Here is an 18,046-nt window from a genome sequence, read left to right on the forward strand (position 1 = left end):
TGCTGCCAATAAGCATTTGTTTTTTTTGGTTTTTTGAGCCCTGCACTGAAACTGCCAGTTGGAGTCCCAGAAGTTCACCCAGATGAAGATTCCTCCCAGACCAAAGGTGCCACAACAGAATTCTCCTGCTGCCCATGGAGTGCCAAGGCTGGCCTGCCAAGTGCACCAGAAAGCCAAAGCTTCCAGGCTTTCTGTCCTGCCAATAAGCGTTTTATTTTTTGTTTTTTTGAGCCCTGCACTGAAACTGCCAGTTCGAGTCCCAGAAGTCCACCCAGATGAAGATTCTTCCCAGAGCAAAGGTGCCACACCGGAAATCTCAAGCTGTACATGGAGTGCCCAGGCTTACCCACCAAGTGCACCAGAAAGCCAAAGGTTCCAGGCTTTCTGTCCTGCCAATAAGTAGGTTTTTTTTGGTTTTCTGAGCCCTGCACTGAAACTGCCAGTTCGAGTCCAAGAAGTCCAGCCAGATGAAGATTCCTCCCAGAGCAAAGGTGCCACACCAGAATTCTCTTGCTGCCCATGGAGTGTTCAGGATTGCCTGCTAAGTGCACCAGAAAGCCAAAGCTTCCAGGCTTTCTGTCCTGCTAATAAGCGTTTGATTTTTTGATTTTTTGAGCCCTGCACTGAAACTGCCAGTTCGAGTCCCAGAAGTCCAGCCAGATGAAGATTCTTCCCAGAGCAAAGGTGCCACACCAGAATTCTCCTGCTGCCCATGGAGTGCCCAGGCTGGCCCACCAAGTGCACCAGAAAGCCAAAGCTTCCAGGCTTTCTGTCCTGCCAATAAGTAGGTTTTTTTTGGTTTTTTGAGCCCTGCACTGAAACTGCCAGTTTGAGTCCAAGAAGTCCAGCCAGATGAAGATTCCTCCCAGACCTAAGGTGCCACAACAGAATTCTCCTGCTGCCCATGGAGTGTTCAGGATTGCCTGCTAAGTGCACCAGAAAGCCAAAGCTTCCAGGCTTTCTTTCCTGTGAAGAAACAGTTTTTTTTTGTTTTTTTGAGCCTTGCACTGAAACTGCCAGTTCGAGTCCCTAAAGTCCACCCAGATGAAGATTCCTCCCAGAGCAAAGGTGCCAAAACAGAATTCTCCTGCTGCCCATTGAGTGCCCAGGCTGAGCCACCAAGTGCACCAGAAAGCCAAAGCTTCCAGGCTTTCTGTCCTGTGAAGAAGCGTTTTTGTTTGGTTTTCTGAGCCCTGCACTGAAACTGCCTGTTCGAGTCCCAGAAGTCCAGCCAGATGAAGATTCGTCCCAGAGGAAAGGTACAACCAAAAAACCTCTTGCTGCCCATGGAGTTCCCAGACTGAGCCACCAAGTGCACCAGAAAGCCAAAGCTTTCAGGCTTTCTGTGCTGCCAATAAGCATTTGTTTTTTTTGGTTTTTTGAGCCCTGCACTGAAACTGCCAGTTGGAGTCCCAGAAGTCCAGCCAGATGAAGATTCTTCCCAGAGCAAAGGTGCCACACCGGAAATCTCAAGCTGTACATGGAGTGCCCAGGCTTACCCACCAAGTGCACCAGAAAGCCAAAGGTTCCAGGCTTTCTGTCCTGCCAATAAGTATGTTTTTTTTGTTTTTTTGAGCCCTGCACTGAAACTGCCAGTTGGAGTCCCAGAAGTCCAGCCAGATGAAGATTCCTCCCAGAGCAAAAGTACCACCAAAGAAGCTCTTGCTGACCAAGGAGTTCCCAGGCTGAGCCACCAAGTGCACCAGAAAGCCAAAGGTTCCAGGCCTTCTTTCCTGGGGAGAAGGGCTGTGGTGTGCTATTTCAGGCCTACACTGCAACTGCCAGTCCCACTCCCAATATTGTAGACAGATGAAGATTCTTCCCAGACCAAAGGTACCACAACAGAATTCTCCTGCTGCCCATGGAGTGCCCAGGATTGCCTGCTAAGTGCACCAGAAAGCCAAAGGTTCCAGGCTTTCTGTCCTGCGAATAAGCGTTTTATTTTTTGGTTTTTTCAGCCCTGCACTGAAACTGCCAGTTCGAGTCCCTAAAGTCCACCCAGATGAAGATTCCTCCCAGAACAAAGGTACCACCAAAAAAGCTCTTACTGGTAATGGAGTGCCCAGGCTGAACCACCAAGTGCACCAGAAAGCCAAAGCTTCCAGGCTTTCTTTCCAGTGAAGAAGAGTGTTTTTTTTGGTTTTTTGAGCCCTGCACTTAAACTGCCAGTTCGAGTCCAAGAAGTCCACCCAGATGAAGATTCGTCCCAGACCAAGGCTGCCAAAACAGAATTCTCCTGCTGCCCATGGAGTGCCCAGGCTGAGCCACCAAGTGCACCAGAAAACCAAAGGTTCCAGGCTTTCTATCCTGCCAATAAGTAGGGTTTTTTTGGTTTTCTGAGCCCTGCACTGAAACTGCCAGTTCGAGTCCAAGAAGTCCAGCCAGATGAAGATTCGTCCCAGACCAAAGGTGCCACAGCAGAGTTCTCCTGCTGCCCATGGAGTGTTCAGGATTGCCTGCCAAGTGCACCAGAAAACCAAAGCTTCCAGACTTTCTGTCCTGCTAATAAGCGTTTGATTTTTTGATTTTTTGAGCCCTGCACTGAAACTGCCAGTTGGAGTCCAAGAAGTCCACCCAGATGAAGATTCCTCCCAGAGGAAAACTACCACTAAAAAAGCTCTTGCTGACCAAGGAGTTCCCAGGCTGACCCGCCAAGTGCACCAGAAAACCAAAGGTTCCAGGCTTTCTTTCCTGGGGAGAAGGGCTGTGGTTTGCTTTTTCAGGCCTACGCTGCAACTGCCAGTCCCACTCCCAATATTGTAGACAGATGAAGATTCCTCCCAGACCAAAGGTGCCACAACAGAATTCTCCTGCTGCCCATGGAGTGCTCAGGCTGGCCTGCCAAGTGCACCAGAAATCCAAAGGTTCCAGGCTTTCTGTCCTGCCAATAAGCGTTTTATTTTTTGGTTTTTTGAGCCCTGCACTGAAACTGCCAGTTGGAGTCCCAGAAGTCCAGCCAGATGAAGATTCCTTCCAGAGGAAAAGTACCACCAAAGAAGCTCTTGCTGCCCATGGAGTGCCCAGACTGAGCCACCAAGTGCACCAGAAAGCCAAAGCTTCCAGGCTTTCTGTGCTGCCAATAAGTATGTTTTTTTTGGCTTTTTGAGCCCTGCACTGAAACTGCCAGTTGGAGTCCCAGAAGTCCACCCAGATGAAGATTCGTCCCAGACCAAGGCTGCCAAAACAGAATTCTCCTGCTGCCCATGGAGTTCCCAGGCTTACCCACCAAGTGCACCAGAAAACCAAAGCTTCCAGACTTTCTCTCCTGCTAATAAGCGTTTTTCTTTTTGATTTTTGAGCCCTGCACTGAAACTGCCAGTTCGAGTCCCAGAAGTCCAGCCAGATGAAGATTCCTCCCATAGCTAAGGTACCACCAAAAAAGCCTTTGCTGCCTATGGAGTGACCACGCTGACCCATGAAGTGCACCAGAAAGCTAAAAGTTCCTGGATTTCTTTCCTGTGAATAAGAGGGTTTTTTTGGTTTTTTGAGCCCTGCACTGAAACTGCGAGTCCTACTCCCCAAAATTCCACACAGATGAAGATTCCTCCAGCCTGCCTCTGCTGGAGAATGCTCTGCCCAGTGACTGGGACAAGAACCAGGGTGAAGAGAAGCTATTCTTTATGCGGATGAGGCCAATGAGAACAGAAGGATCTTTCTCGCCAGTCTGGGGGAGCCAGCCAAGCTCTCCCATGGACTACTGCACGGCCACAGGCAGGTCTGCCCACTTCAGCTTCATGGAGCCTCTCCTGGCTGGACCAGCAGTCGAGCAGTCGGTGCCTGGGTTCCAACACTCCCCTGTTCCACTGTTAATTACCCTCCATCACTAGGATTTTGTAGCTTCTCCTTGAGTCTGAGTTTGTCCAGCTTTCAGCCTTTTCTGTGTTGTTTTTCAGCTCACAGAGTCTGTGTTGTCTTTTCTCCATTACAGATCCTTTTCTTTTTTCCCTGAAAAAAGTGAAGATGGTTCAGTGTGTTGTTTCCCACCTATTTCTCCTCTCCTTCCCTAGAATAACATTCTGTGCCCAGAGTTACTTACATTTTAATTACCATTAACAAACTGTGCTAAATGCAGAGGGTAAAAGACTGGGACGGGTTATCATGGGATCTACCACGTTCTCTGCCCACGGAGAGGGAGTGGGATCCTGAGTGATGGAGGGCAGAGGAATGAGCTCCAACCCTGGCCTGATTCTGACTTCCCACTCACCTGGACCCTGCGACCCACTCACGTCTCCAAGGCCAGGGCAGACCCGATGCTGAAAGCTGACAGGAGCATTGTTTCCCCCTCACTTTGCCATCTTTTATTCATACTCTTGTAGCCTGCAAAATGATTCCCCGGTTATTTTAGCATCTCTAATTAAGGGGAAGGAACTTTAGTGGCTGAAAGGGGGGGTGATGGGCCGAGAGGGCTCCTTTCTGCTGAGCTCAGCCCCGCGACAGCCAGCCTGGCCGGGATGGACGTCTCTCTCCAGCGCGGGATTGAGTAACTTTCTGGAGCACTCTGTGCTTTTAGACTCTGTGCTGGGGAGGTGACTGTTTCTCCTGGAAGCCGAGGGTCTTTGCCAGCAGGAAAAGCACTTGATTGTCTGGGAACAGGAGGAGACCCCGGATAGCAAACCAACCACCATACTTGGGATGGATACACACACCGTAGATCTTCTGGAAGAAAAAAAAAGAAATATCTAGGATATCTCACTTTGTCTCTAGTAAACGTTAAACTTCAAAGCATCAAGCTTCAGTGCAACTTCTCACACTCAGTGTGTTTCCTGATGGAAACCAGTGGCATAATGTAATTATTGTCAGCCTGGCCAACGGTTTACTGGAAATTACATTACCAACCTGAGTTTATGCCTAGTATAAACCTCTTGTTTAGCTTGAGGGTAGTTCTCCTGTGTTTTTTTAAACAGCTAATGGAGTGCAAAGAAATACAGAGAAGACTAGCAAGAGTATCTACAGTGGCCAGGGAGTTGCCAACACTTTCCTTTCTTCAACAGCAAGTTCGATTCCCATAGTCTTAACATTCTGCTCCTTAAGAACTGGTGGATATCTTGAGAGCCACCTAATGAATCCCTAAATGGTGCTAGAACCAGTGAAGTTCTCTATGTTTGCCTCCAGCATTTTGAGCTGGAGCATAACAGTTCTTTTGTTTCCATGAGATAGAATGGAACAGTTTGATACTGTTCCCCTAAACTCAAGCAGCGCACCCATTATTCCAAATCTAAAAAATCTATGTAGCTTCATGCTAATGAAATGCACCTCAATGGTAATACCTTTGTAGAAATACTACTGTGGAAATAAAGGTAAAAGAATGCTGAGGTGGGACCCAGACTGGTACTAAAATGTAATGGTTATTTGCAAAAAAATACCAGTAATGCCACATAGAAAAGGCCCAGGATAAAACAGATTTTTAATGTATTGATCCTCTTCCATATGTGCAGAGCTCACCATCACAACAGTTGGATTAGAGCATAATGGGAATAAGTATGTTTGCATCTTTCTTCATTTGCCAAGCATTTCCTAATGACGTGACGCTGACACTGAGCTGACTGCCCTTGCTGTGTTTGCTAGTTTTAATTTCACTTGAAGAAGAATCAATGCAAATGCTCTCTTTCCTGCTCCTTCTCAGCATGTTTGAATATTGCTGCTTTTACTCTGAGTATGTAGTCTCCCTGAAGAGAATGCTTGTGCCATCCATGCATTTCACTTTGGCAAACACGAGTTAATGTTATTATCTAATTACTTGGTATGTGCTATAGAAACAAAGCCATCTAATGTTAGGATAAATGAAATCTACAAGAGGGAAGAGACAGAACTCCCTATTTTCATCTTACGTTTTGAAACAGTAATGAAAATGATACTCCAAAAAATACCAGATGGGCAGTTTTAAGGACTAGAACTCCTCTGTCTAGGAAGATGATGGAGTGGGAGAAGCACCCTGTTTTCACAGTACTCCTCATTCTTGCCCAATTCGCTTTAGAGGAGCTATTGACAAGCTTTTAGTTGTTACTGGTCTCCTTTCTATTTAGACTGGCTCTATGAAGGATAAGATTACAGCCGTTAAAGAATTATCCAGTAAGTCATCTCCCCAGAAATTATTTTCATAGCGTGAGTTTTTGGGATACACAGTTCCTTCATTAATGTAATCCTCAATTTTTTACCCTTCAGTATTACTTGACCTAATTAGGTAATGCTCAGGTTGAAGGAGGCCACTTTCTAAGAGTTCATCCCATAAACTGGCTAGTCTTTTTTGTTTCTTACTGAAAGAAGCCCCAGAGAAGGCTCTTGACTCTGCAGTCTCTGATACATGGTCAATCTGTATGTTTAGATGGCCTGTAGAAGGTCAAACGAGTGAATATCAGGGTTATTCTACATTAGATAGTGTTACACACCTCATAGGAACACACAGACTGTATACGCAGTAAAGAACCTATCTCAGACTGCCCTCTGTGAGAATGAAAACCTCATTGAAAGGACTAAAATAGATTTATGTCTCTTGTTTCTTGAGATGTCTCGTAAGTCAAGGTGAGTGCACAGGGAGTGCAATTAAAGTGATCTTATTTATTGTCCAGTTTAGCCCGTACCAATTTAGTAATCTCCTGTACTCTGCTCTCCAGTAACTGGTAATTTTCACATGTTTCTTGGTTCTGTCTAAGACCCTTTGAAATAATGTGGAACTGAGAGCAGCTGATGGTTATAGAGCTTGGGAACATTTGCATGAAAAGATTTTTGTGCATCAGTATGCTAGTGAAAAAAGTATCTTCTGTAGAGTTTGAAAGACCGAATGACAGTCTGTTAGAGTACACCTTCTGAATAACTTTTTAAATGCCACAATGCTGATATCACTTGAAATACTTAAATAATTTTCTGACAGTAGCAGAGAAGTGTACAATAATGAGTACAAATCAATAGGGCTTTGGGTTTATTTGGTGGAAAAAAACCTGTGTGGAAAACTCATTTTGGAAAGCGATTATGAGTTACTAATAGGCATTCAAAGTGAAGAAAATAATTTGAAACTGAGACAAAGGAGTAGTTCAACTTTGTGCAAAATTGCTTATCTGTCTGGTGTAAACCCAAATTCTGCCTAAACTGCGGTACATTATCTTGTCTCTGAATTTACAGGAGATACTGTGACTGTTGATAAAAATCTGCTTTTTCTCAAGGGATTTCTATTAGTATTTAGGAGGCAAACATTCTGGCTTTAATAGTACCGCATGTTAACAAATACTTGTTACACTTATCTACACACCACTTTAACTAGAAGCTGAAGTCAACCTGCATTTATTCTGTGTGAAAACAGTAGTAGCCATCTCACCTTCCTCCAGGTATTAGAAGATAAGAATCATTTTTTAAGCCCCCCTCCAATGAGCATGATTCGTGATCAATGGAAAGGTCCTCTTTATTTTGGAATGGAAAACTACTATTGTTTACTTTAAAACAAAAGCCAAGAAAATGAACTATTATTTTCTCTTTCAAGATGACAGATAATTCAGTGAGTAAATAATTATTGTGGTACTCAAGATGACATCATAGATTTATGAACTGAGATCATGATGATTTTGTGTAGGATAAGACATACACTCTCTCCATTTTGGTTTCCTTTTGGCACAAGGAAGACAATGTAAATGTTCTATTTTTTTACTGTATTGTTAGGATAAGTGAATTGAATATTCTGTTAAGTAAATCATCACCATCACTATAAAGTGATAATAATAACACTATTATAACTGTTATAATGATGAATTCAGGTACTGTGGCTACCTTGAGAGAGAGACTTTTCCTAATTTTCCATGAAATCATATTGTAATTTTGTGTATCCTTGTCCAATAAGCAGCATAAAGACGTTATGCTCATCTGTTCCCAAGCTTGAAAAATTCAGTTGATTGTGTATTGGTTGAAATACTTTCAATAAATACAAAATACTTTATTGTGTATTAAATCTCATCCAGCTTATATACATCTAGAAGGGGGGACAGTTACATGGAACAAAAAGTGGGTAGACAAAAAAAAGACCCAATGAGTCATAAAAAGCATTGCATGAGAGTCAGGCTCCATAAGAAAGGAAATCTATCTATGTATGAATTGTCTCTGTTTGTTAGAGCTTGCACCTGTGTTCTGGAACAGAACTAAAGTTGGGGGCAGCAGGGAAGAGAAGCAGAGTATGTTATTAGGTAAAGGTTTGTGGAAGTAAGCTTAAGAAACAGATTAATTCCTAAGTTCTATTAAGGCTAACTTTGGAGTTTTCAGTAGCTTCTTTACTGACTAAAGTTCACATTAATATTATCTGTTCAACTGCTTCAAGGGTAAATATTTTCATGGGCTTCTTGACAGTATCAGTAATCATTGATCCTGGTGCAACAACTGAGGAACAATTGATTTAGTAGTGTCTTCCATTGACATAACCACCTACTCTCTCTCTTTGTTGGTAAGGACTAATTAAAAGCCACAAAACACTGACTCAAACCCGAGTGTTTCATTTTTTTAAAGTAATTTTCCTTCAAGAAAGTACTACCAGAATACGTCTCTATCTGGAGATGAATGCATTAATAAAAAGAAAAGAAAAAAGAACAGATGAAAAAGTCAAGAATTTTTGTTTCTTGCTACTGCTTTGCTCCCCAACTTGCACCATGTATAGGCAGGTCAAGCACTGCTCTATTAAAGAACAGCAAGTTCTCTTCAACAGAGCTTGCAATTTCTGGGACTCCTCCACTTAGACTTGAACAGTTTTGACAATAAGACAAAAAATATAACCAAAGGAAGGGCAGGAAACAAACGAAATAAAAGTATGTCCTACACAGTGAAACTCTGGTACAAAAATAATATTTACTGTAATTATAAATAATAAATAAGTCCTTGTTTCTAAATTTGCTATCGATAATGAATAAAAGAAAACATAAAAATTTCAGAGTGTTATTCTTATGGAATAGATAGTAAAAGCTAATTGTGACCACTGGTGGGGAACTGATTGAAGTGATCCTCTACTCCCTACTGAGTAGGAATGGCCAGTCAGAAGAAAAAATGATAGACAGTTTGTAAATCGATGCGAGGAAAAAAGTCAAATTTACCAAACATTTGTTGCCATGCCAAGTCTATTTCAACAAGACATGCATGATATTATCACATGAGAAAAACCCAACTAAACACAACCTTTCTTCCTTTTCAAAGACTTTCTTCTCAAGTATCCATAGTTTTACAGAACCCAATCCAAACAGAGATCCCCAAAGATTTCATATTATTCAATGTTATGCAAAAACATGAAAAGCAATATGATTTATTTTTGAGAAACTGTTTCAGACAACGACAGGAAAAAGCAGTGACTACTGAGGCAGTCACTTGAATGCCACAAAGCCAACAAAATGTAAGGGTTTGTTGGTTTCTTGCTTTCATCTTTTATGCCTCAATTACTAAACCTGTTCTCCCAGTGACCCCTCATTACATAAGAGCACTAAATTCCCCTATCTGGCTGTAACACACACAGTACTCCATCAAACCCTATGGATTCCATATGGATTTCATATGGATTTTCCTTGGTCTGCTTCAGCACTATCCCTTGGGCAGGGTGTCACAGGGCCCTTTGTGACACGTGATGACATAGTAGCGGTGGTGAGGTGGCCACGCCTCAGTGCTCCTCGGAGCGTGCGACGGGACGGACGGGAGAGAGCGGTGTTGTGCGGAGCCCCCGTGCAGCCAACTCCTTCCCTGCGGATCCGGAGCGTTTTGGAGGCGTTTCTGTGCTGCAAGTGCCCTCAAGGCCAGACCGTGGGACTTGGTGACACGGAGCTTTTGCGAGGTGTCTCCAAGCCCCGCGGCAGGTGCCCTTGAGGCCGCGCTGCAGGACTTGTTAACCCGTAGCGTTTCGTAGGCTTTTGTCTCTTTCAGGTGCCCTCGAGGCCAGACCGTGGGAGTTGGTGACCCGGAGCTTTTGCGAGGAGTCTCCAGTTCCTGCGGCAGGTGCCCTCGAGGCCATTCTCTGGGGCTCGGTGCCCCAGAGCTTTTCCCTGGTGTCTCCAATCCCTGCAGCAGGTGCCCTTGAGGCCCGACTGCAGGATGGCAGGGAGACGCTTCAGCCTGGGCGGGTGTCTCGGGAGGAAGAAGAAGGACGGCCCTGGGACTGGCCCAGCACGGCAGCCTGAGGAGGCGGAACGGTCCCAGCCCCTGCAGGAGGGTGAGTGGCAGAGCTGGGCCCCAGGGCTGGTGGCTGCATCCGGCTGGGCCTCTTGCTATCCCATCCCCAGTGGATATGGCCAGGAAAAGGGAGGGGAGAGGAGGGCCCGAGGCTTTTCCCCGGCAGCTGCACGTGCTGGGCATCCCGGGGCCAGCCCCGCCTGTGGAGCGCGGGGCTGGGCCGTGTTCTGCGGCCTGTCCCGCAGCCCCTCAGCTCTGACCGCGCTCGCTCTTTGCCAGATCCAGGACGGACCCAGACACAAGAGCAGGACCGCGCCCGTGGCCGCTTCCGCAGGGCAGCACAGGTACCTGCAGCTGTCACCTCCTGGGCTGGGCCTGCTGTCAGGCCTGCTCAGCCCGGCACCCGCTGTGGGAGCTCTCCAGGGCACATCCCTCTCTTCCCTGCCCTTTGTTTTCCTGTAGGCCTTTCTGAAATTTGTGGGCATTCGGCGTAGGAAGACCAGGGTCACACCAACCGAGGTCATGGCACAGCCTGACCCCACGCCGAGTGAGCCTACGGCCGAGGCTGATGGTGCAACCACCCAGGGCATGGCAGGCACTGACATCACACCCATTCAGCGCCTGCCCGATGCTCCTAGTCTGGACATTCCCGGGGAGAGAGTTGTCTCTGTGGAAGTAAGCAGCCTGTGGGTAGGGATTGTGTGGCCCCTCTAGTCAGGTCTGCTGGGCCCCCTCCGCCTTTGAGGCCAGCACGGTGTGGTGGGAAGGGAAGCCCTTCTCGGGGGAAAGTGGGAAAATTGCTCCCTCTGGCAGCTCTCCAACTCCCCCATGGCCCCTCCAGGCCAGCCTGTGGGACTTGATGAGCCGGAGCGTTCCCAAACCTCCTGTATTGCAGGTGCCTTCAAGGCACTTGTGCGGGACTTGGTGACCCAGAGCTTTTGCGTGCCATCTGTCCTGCAGGAAGCCGTGAAGCCAGACAGAGACATGGAGCAGAGCCCCCCCAGGGTGCCCAAGCTGGCCTGGCTGAAGGAGGGGGAGGAGGAAGGCCCTGGAGCTGCCCCATCACAGCAGCCTGAGGAGGCGGAGCGGTCCCAGCCCCTGCAGGAGGGTGAGTGGCAGAGCTGGGCCCCAGGGCTGGTGGCCGCAGCCAGATGGGCCTCTTGCCATCCCATCCCCTGTGGACATGGCCAAGGAAAAGGAGGGGGGAGGAGGGCCCGGGGCTGATCCCCTGGCAGCTCCACACACTGGGCATCCCTGGGCCGGCCCCGCTTGTGGAGCCTGGGGCTGGGACGTGTTCTCCGGCCTGTCCCGCAGCCCCTCAGCTCTGACCGCGCTCGCTCTTTGCCAGATCCAGGCCGGGCTCGGACACAAGAGCAGGACCGCGCCCGTGGCCGCTTCCGCAGGGCAGCACAGGTACCTGCAGCCGTCGCCTCCTGGGCTGGGCCTGCTGTCAGGCCTGCTCAGCCTGGCACCGCTGTGGGAGCTCTCCAGGGCACATCCCTCTCTTCCTGCCTTTCTCCTGCAGATGGTTTGCGAATTCACCAGGTGCATTTGGAGGGAAGAGACCATTGCCATGGGCGCTGGGGGCATGGCAAACTCTGACCTCTCCAGTGCCGAAACCAGTGCTGCCCTGCTGGATTTGCTTGTGGAGAATGGTGTCTCCAATGCCAAGAAAGTAAGCAGCCTGTGGCCAGGGCTCCAGCCCTGCAGGGATTGGGTGGCCCCTCACGCCGGCTCCGCTGGGCCCCCTCAGCCTTTGAGGCCGGCGGAGAGTGGTGGGAAGGGAAGCACCTGTCGGGGGAAGCCAGGCAAGTTGCTGGCGCTGGCAGCTCTCCAACTCTCCCCCGTGCCCCCTCCAGGTGCCGGCCTTGGTCAGGTACATCCACCGGTGGCTCACGGCCAATGCGTCTGCTGAGCGCAGACTAGACAAGGCTGTGCTGGCTCTGGTCGAGGCACACCCCGTGGATGTGGCGGTGACTCTGCTGCGCTCTGCCCCATCCTGTGACAGGTATGGGGCCCCCCTGCCTCCAGGGCTCACCAGCCCATCCCCCTGTAGAGCCCATCCCAGGTGTCTGTCAGGCCGAGAGTTCCAGGAGCCTCTGGCTCTTCTGTTTCCCAGCCCTGGCATGCCAGCCGTGCATCCTGCTCCCATGTGCCCTCCTTGCTCCTCACGGTGCTGCGGCTCTGTCACCTGGGAGTGGGAACTGCCCAGGCCGTGGCACTGTGGCTGAGAGCCCGCTGACACAGAGTTTTGACCCCGCAGAGCTGCGGTGACCATGTGGAGGACAATCATCTCCTCAAGAAGTACTGCCGAGTCGGTGCTGCAGATACTTGCCCTTGTCCTGGGAAGCTGGCCAGCCTGCAGCATGTGCACCTCGGATGGGGATGAAACGGAAGTCTTTGCCCTGGCTGTGAGTTTCTGGAACCGGCCTTTGCTCACCCTCACGTCTCCTCCCCGGCAGCTCTTCCTCCTCCCCCAGCACTGCATCTCCCTGCCTTAGGCACTGGGCTGCAAAGCTGGCTTAGGGGCAGGTTCAGGGGCACCAGGCCGGGTGCTCCTCCTGCGTCTCCCCTGGCCTCTCCCTGCCGCGCTCGGGCCCTGCCCCATGGATGTCTGGGCACTGAGCGCTGTCTCCGGCTGGTTTCCTTTTTGCAGGCAACCTTGGCATTCTGGAAGATCCTCCATCTGCTCTGCTGCACGCGTGCAGTGAGGGGGTGTTTCCCCAACCTCTTTGTGCATCTGCTGTTCCAAGTGTTCTTCAGCACCGTGCAGATGCTGGAGGAGGTTGACACCTTGTGGAGGGAATGCCGGAAGCAACACAGCCTTCCCACCAACCCCAACAGGTGCTCCGTCCCAGTCCTCCTGTCCCTGCCACGCCTTTGGGGCTGGCCAGGGCTCCCAGCATGACCTGGCCTTTGCTCTGCACACAGGTTTGCAGTGCTGACCATCAAAGCCCTGCTGCACCGTCTGCGCTGTGAGAGCGTGTTGGTGGCCATGGAACGCAAGCGTGGCTGGGACACGCTGCTCAGCGCTGACACCCACCACTACGCGGTGGGTCTGCTGGCCAGGTGAGACCCCCTTGTCCCCGCTGCCCCTGTCATTTCTGCCCTCTGCACGGGGCACCCCTACAGTGCCCGTGGTCGTGGGCCAGAGGGCCTTGTCACCGAGGGATGGCCGAGCAGAGTGGAAAAGGCTGGGAGAGGCGGGTGCACAGGAGGAGCCGCCTGCCAGAGTGCCCTGGTCCCCTGCCGGGGTGCTGGGGAAAGACCAGGCCTCTGGGAGTGAGTGGCGGGAGAGGCTTGCCCAGCCAGCTCGGGCATGACAGTGCCTTTTTCCCCCTGCCAGGGAGATGGGTTCTGCCTGCACAGCCTGGTGTTGCAGCATCGTATGCTGCCTCCTGGAGCTGCTCAGTGAAGAGATGTGTCCCTGGGAGCTCCCTGCCATGGCGTTCCTTGTGGAGGTGAGCCTGATGGCGAGCGCTGCCTGGCCGAGCTGCCTCCACCTCTCTGGCCTTCTGCAGCCGCATCTGCGGGGGAAGCCCAGTGAACGGAGCTGGGGCAGAGGGGGGGTTCCACCGTGCGCCCTTGGCCCCTTGCTGCTGGGGTGACACTTGTGCCCAGCTGTGTTTTGGGTCCCTCTGCTGCCAGCAATCGCACTTCCCTCGTGGCTCCTCAAGGCCAAGGAATCCGAGGGCTGGGTGGCACAGAGGAGCGGGCGAGTGGCCTGCGCAGAGCAGGGAGCCCAGGGGCTCTGCAGAGCCACTGCTGCTTTTGGGCAGGGCTGCCTGGGACGGTGCCGCACCCTGTGCTGCTGCCTGGGCCCAGCCCTGTGCGGGTGCGGGCTGCTGCCGGCCGGGCAGCCCGTCACCGCTCCGTGCCTTTCAGGCCCTGGTCTACGTGGAGGTGACCGACTGCGGCGAAAGCATCCTGCCGATCCTTTCAAGGCACCTGTGGAGCGAGTGCCCAGAGATGCGTCGCCAGGTGCTGAGAGGCCTCGTGGTGCTCAGCCAGGATGCTGTGATGGTGAGGAAGGGGCAGTTGGCTGAAGCCGTGCTGGAATCCTGGAGCCGGGGAGCACAGCTGCTGCCAGCTCTGCTGCCTCCCCGCTCAGCTGCTCGAGTGCCTCGGGACAGGCCTTTGGCCTCTGGGCCCCACAGCAGCCCGTGGAGCTGCCCCGCCAGAGCGGGGTTGGTGCCGCAGCCGTTCAGGGCTTCACAGCACAGCCTTGTGTTCCTCACAGGCCAAAAGAATGCGCAGCCTGACCCAAAGCCTGGTTCAGCTCCTGTGGGACGCAGATGTAGAGCTGGTCAGGATGACCGTCGCTCTACTCGGCTTTCTGCTCTCGGACAAAGACATCCGACTCTCCAGCCCCACCGCCCTGCAGCTGGCTGAGGCGCTCCAGCCGCTCTTCGACAACGTAAGGCTCTGTGCCCCGCAGCCACAGGCCATGGGTGCTGGCAGGAAACTTTGTGCCTTGTGGATTTTCAGGCCTGTGCCCAGGTGGGCCTGGAGAATTCAGTGCTGAGGTCTTTCCATTTCCACCAGGCTGACAGCAGTGTGCAGCTGTCCTCCATCCTCCTCTTCCGTGGGGTGATGCTGATGGTAGAGAAAGAGGGAAAAAAGCCCCTGAAGCCACACGTCCGCCAGAGCCTGCTTCCACTCTTCTTCCACTGCCATGATGAGAACCAGAGAGTGGCAGAGGTGAGCACTTGTGGGCTCTGATGTCCCCGCGGGAGGGGGCCGGGCTGCCTCCTGCCCTGGCACCTCACGGGCTCCAGCCTCCTGCTGGCCTTGCTCCAGGGACACGGGTCCTTTGCCCTGGGCCGTGGTGCCATGTCCCAGTGCTTGTTGCTCTGCAGGCCTCTGGGGAAGCGCTGCTTTGTGTGGCCGGCTTAGTGAAGAGGAGGGATCTCGAGAAGATCGTGAAGAAGAAGGAGCTGTGGAGGTTCAGCGAGTGCCTGGTAAGGACGGCCATGAAGCCCCAGTCCCAGGCTGGACCAGCCCCCAGCCCCCGATGCCTGGAGTGTGGGGCTGGCCCTGTGCCCCTGCCCACTGCTGCAGCCGCCTGCGGGACAGCAGCCTGCGCCCCACACGCTGCTGCCTTCCCTGGGGGGTGCGGGCAGGGGAGGCCAGTGCTGGGCGCAGGCAGCACCCGGCCAAGGGGCAGAGCCCCAGCCAACCCTTCCCTCCGTGCCCTGCCGCTCTCTGCAGCTGGAAAAGGAGCGGAGCCGAGTGGCCGAGTACCTGCGCCAGGCCCTTCCATACCTGGAGAGCCCACAGGAGCCCCTGCGCGAGGCGGCCGTCAGGTTCACAGGTGAGCCACAAGGTCCCTCCCCGCCCCGCCGCAGCTCGGCCCCAGCCCCGGCTGCTGCAGCGGCAGCAGGATCCGGCCCAGGGATGTGCTGTGGAGCCCCGAGTGCCCCGGCGGATGCCGCCGCCGCCCTGTGCCAGCCCAGCCCTGGGGCGTCCCGAGGCCGGAAGGCCCCGGGCTCAGCCCTGCCAGGGCAAGAGGGCGTGTGGCCGGACCGGCAGCGCCGCTGGGGGGGAGCTGTGCCGCTGGGCCGTGACAGCACCTGTCTTCCCAGGGATGGCCGGGAGGTATATGCAGGGACAGCCTGAAGAGCTGCAGGACATCATGGACAGTGAGTGAGGGCAGCGCGGTCTCAGTGAGGGCTGGTGGAGGAGCACAGAGCCTGGGCAGGGAGCTGCAATCCTGTCCTGGCTGCGGAGGGCTCTGCTCCCTGCACGCATGAGGAACGGCTTGGGCAGAGCAGGGAGAGATTTCAGGGGCGCGGAGGGGATTGGTGGCCAGCGCCTACCGGCTGTTTCTGTTGGGCCCCGCTCCCTTTTGGCCATGGCAAGAACTGGGTGAGATGGCCCTGGCTGGAGTGGCTTCTTGGGTGGCCACAGATCCAGGCTCTGACCTTGGCTCTGTTGCTCCCTGTTGCAGCCCTTCAGGGTATGAAGAATGACACCAGCCCCACTGTCTCGAGCCTGGCACGTCAGAGCTTCCATGTCATCGAAGCTGTCCATAGAGCTCCATCCTGCACACAGCCGCAGCTGTGAGACTGGTTCTGCAGGGCCTGCAAGACCCGGCCTGCTCTGTGGGGCAGTTTCTGCCTGTGCTGCCAGAGCTCTGTGGAGGATTGACGTGGGAAGCTGTGTCTGCTGGGGCCACGTGAGCCTGCGAGGAAGACCCCTGCTCTGCAAGCACTTTCCTCTACCCCAGCATGGGACTATAAAATTCCTCTTGTCACGTACAGAGGCTCAGGAGTGTTTTTTGGTGCCCAGTTTCCACAGGGGATTGGGGAAGAGGGGACAAAGGGTCCTTGGGCTTAGCAACATTTGCCCAGGTGTGCGGTGAGAAGAGAAAGAACCCTAAGTCCCCTTGGCCTTTGGTGGTGCTCTGCTGAAGCCTCCAAGCTTGCAGCAGAGCAGATGGGCAAAGCCTGGAGCTGTGGGGATCCCTGAGAAAAAGGTCCTTGGAGATGGCTAGAAGCCCTGTCACAGGCAGGAAGTGCTGTCTGTGTCCTGCCCGTGTGTTGGCCGGCTGCTGTGGCGCTTGCCTGGGGCGTCTGCCATGCCTGCTGCAGAAGGCCTGGAGGCCTGGTCAGGAGGGTGGGGACAGCGCGAAGGGGACCAGGCTGGCCTGGCTGGGGACAAGGAGGGCAAGGGGGCCCTGCCCGCTGGGTGCTGCCAGCCAGGGGCAGGGGCAGAGGCAGGGCTGTGGGCCAGCCCGGACCCCCGCGGCTGCCCAGGCCACGGGGCTGTGGCCCAGAACCCGCTGAGCCAGAGCTCTGGGCCCGCAGAGCTGCTGCCAGCACGGGGAGGGCGCGGGGCTCCTCGGGCAGGGCTGCGCAGTGGCTGCTGCCCAAGCCACAGACAACAGCAGCAGGCTGTGCACAGGAGCAGCAGCACCCACAACGCCCGGGCCTCCTCGGGGAGTCGTCCCCTGGGGGCACAGTTCTTTGGGCAGGAGATGGGCACCAGCCCTGCCAGGACTCGGGGCAGTGGCAGGTGGCTGTGAGCAGCTGTTGAACTGCGGGGACAGTCCTGCCTTCCCTCCCCCTTCCCGAGGTTGCCACGGGTTTCTTCCCCCCACCTGGGGAATTGGGACTTTGTTTCTTCTGAAATGTTCCAGGCTTTCTGTCCTGGGGATAACGACTGTTGTTCCTTTTTATTAAGCCCGGTGTTTAAACTGCCAGTTGGATTCCCAAAATTCCAAGATTCCTCCCAGACCAAAGGTGCCACACCAGAAAGGTCTTGCTGCCCATGGAGTGCCCAGGCTGGCCTACCAAGTGCACCAGAAAGCCAAAGGTTCCAGGCTTTCTTTCCTGGGTATAGGGGCTGTTGTTGGCTTTTTTCAGCCCTGCACTGCAACTGCCAGTCCCAAAATTCCTGACGGACTAAGATTCTTCCCAGAGAAAAGGTGCCAGGACAGAAAGCTCTTGCTGCCCGTGGAGTACTCAGGCTGAGCCACCAAGTGCACCAGAAAGCGAAAGGTTCCAGGCTTACTTTCCTGGGGGAAAGGCCACTTGGTTCCCTTTTTTTTAGCCCTGCGCTGAAATTGCTATTCCTACTCTCAAAATTGAATACGGATGAAGATTCCTCCAAGACCATGGGTGCCAGGACATAGTAATCTTGCTGCCTATCGAGTGCCCAGGCTGGCCCACCAGCTGTACCAGAATACGTCTCTATCTGGAGATGAATGCATTAATAAAAAGAAAAGAAAAAAGAACAGATGAAAAAGTCAAGAATTTTTGTTTCTTGCTACTGCTTTGCTCCCCAACTTGCACCATGTATAGGCAGGTCAAGCACTGCTCTATTAAAGAACAGCAAGTTCTCTTCAACAGAGCTTGCAATTTCTGGGACTCCTCCACTTAGACTTGAACAGTTTTGACAATAAGACAAAAAATATAACCAAAGG

At 52.6% G+C, this 18,046-nt stretch overlaps 1 protein-coding gene and 1 long non-coding RNA gene across 2 annotated transcripts; both read left to right on the plus strand.

The window, feature by feature from the left end:
• Positions 1 to 10,137: 10,137 nt before the first annotated feature.
• Positions 10,138 to 10,725, plus strand: LOC120325110. The gene is made up of 3 exons (XR_005566933.1): positions 10,138 to 10,159; positions 10,399 to 10,463; positions 10,582 to 10,725. It is a non-coding gene; the product is annotated as an uncharacterized LOC120325110 (long non-coding RNA).
• A 14-nt stretch (positions 10,726 to 10,739) lies between these two features.
• Positions 10,740 to 16,379, plus strand: LOC113995588 (maestro heat-like repeat-containing protein family member 6). The gene is made up of 16 exons (XM_027735790.2): positions 10,740 to 10,794; positions 11,080 to 11,227; positions 11,468 to 11,532; positions 11,645 to 11,794; positions 11,979 to 12,127; positions 12,383 to 12,530; positions 12,776 to 12,963; positions 13,051 to 13,188; positions 13,466 to 13,580; positions 14,005 to 14,142; positions 14,360 to 14,536; positions 14,665 to 14,820; positions 14,979 to 15,080; positions 15,331 to 15,433; positions 15,705 to 15,761; positions 16,070 to 16,379. The coding sequence occupies exons 2-16, from the start codon at positions 11,104 to 11,106 to the stop codon at positions 16,183 to 16,185; spliced, it is 1,926 nt and encodes a 641-aa protein (XP_027591591.2). The 5' UTR covers positions 10,740 to 10,794; positions 11,080 to 11,103; the 3' UTR covers positions 16,186 to 16,379.
• The last annotated feature ends 1,667 nt before the right edge of the window (positions 16,380 to 18,046 follow it).

The sequence above is a fragment of the Pipra filicauda genome, unplaced genomic scaffold (assembly GCF_003945595.2).
Source record: "Pipra filicauda isolate LSUMZ 115617 unplaced genomic scaffold, ASM394559v2 scaffold82_size2718185_pilon, whole genome shotgun sequence".
NCBI lineage: Eukaryota > Metazoa > Chordata > Aves > Passeriformes > Pipridae > Pipra > Pipra filicauda.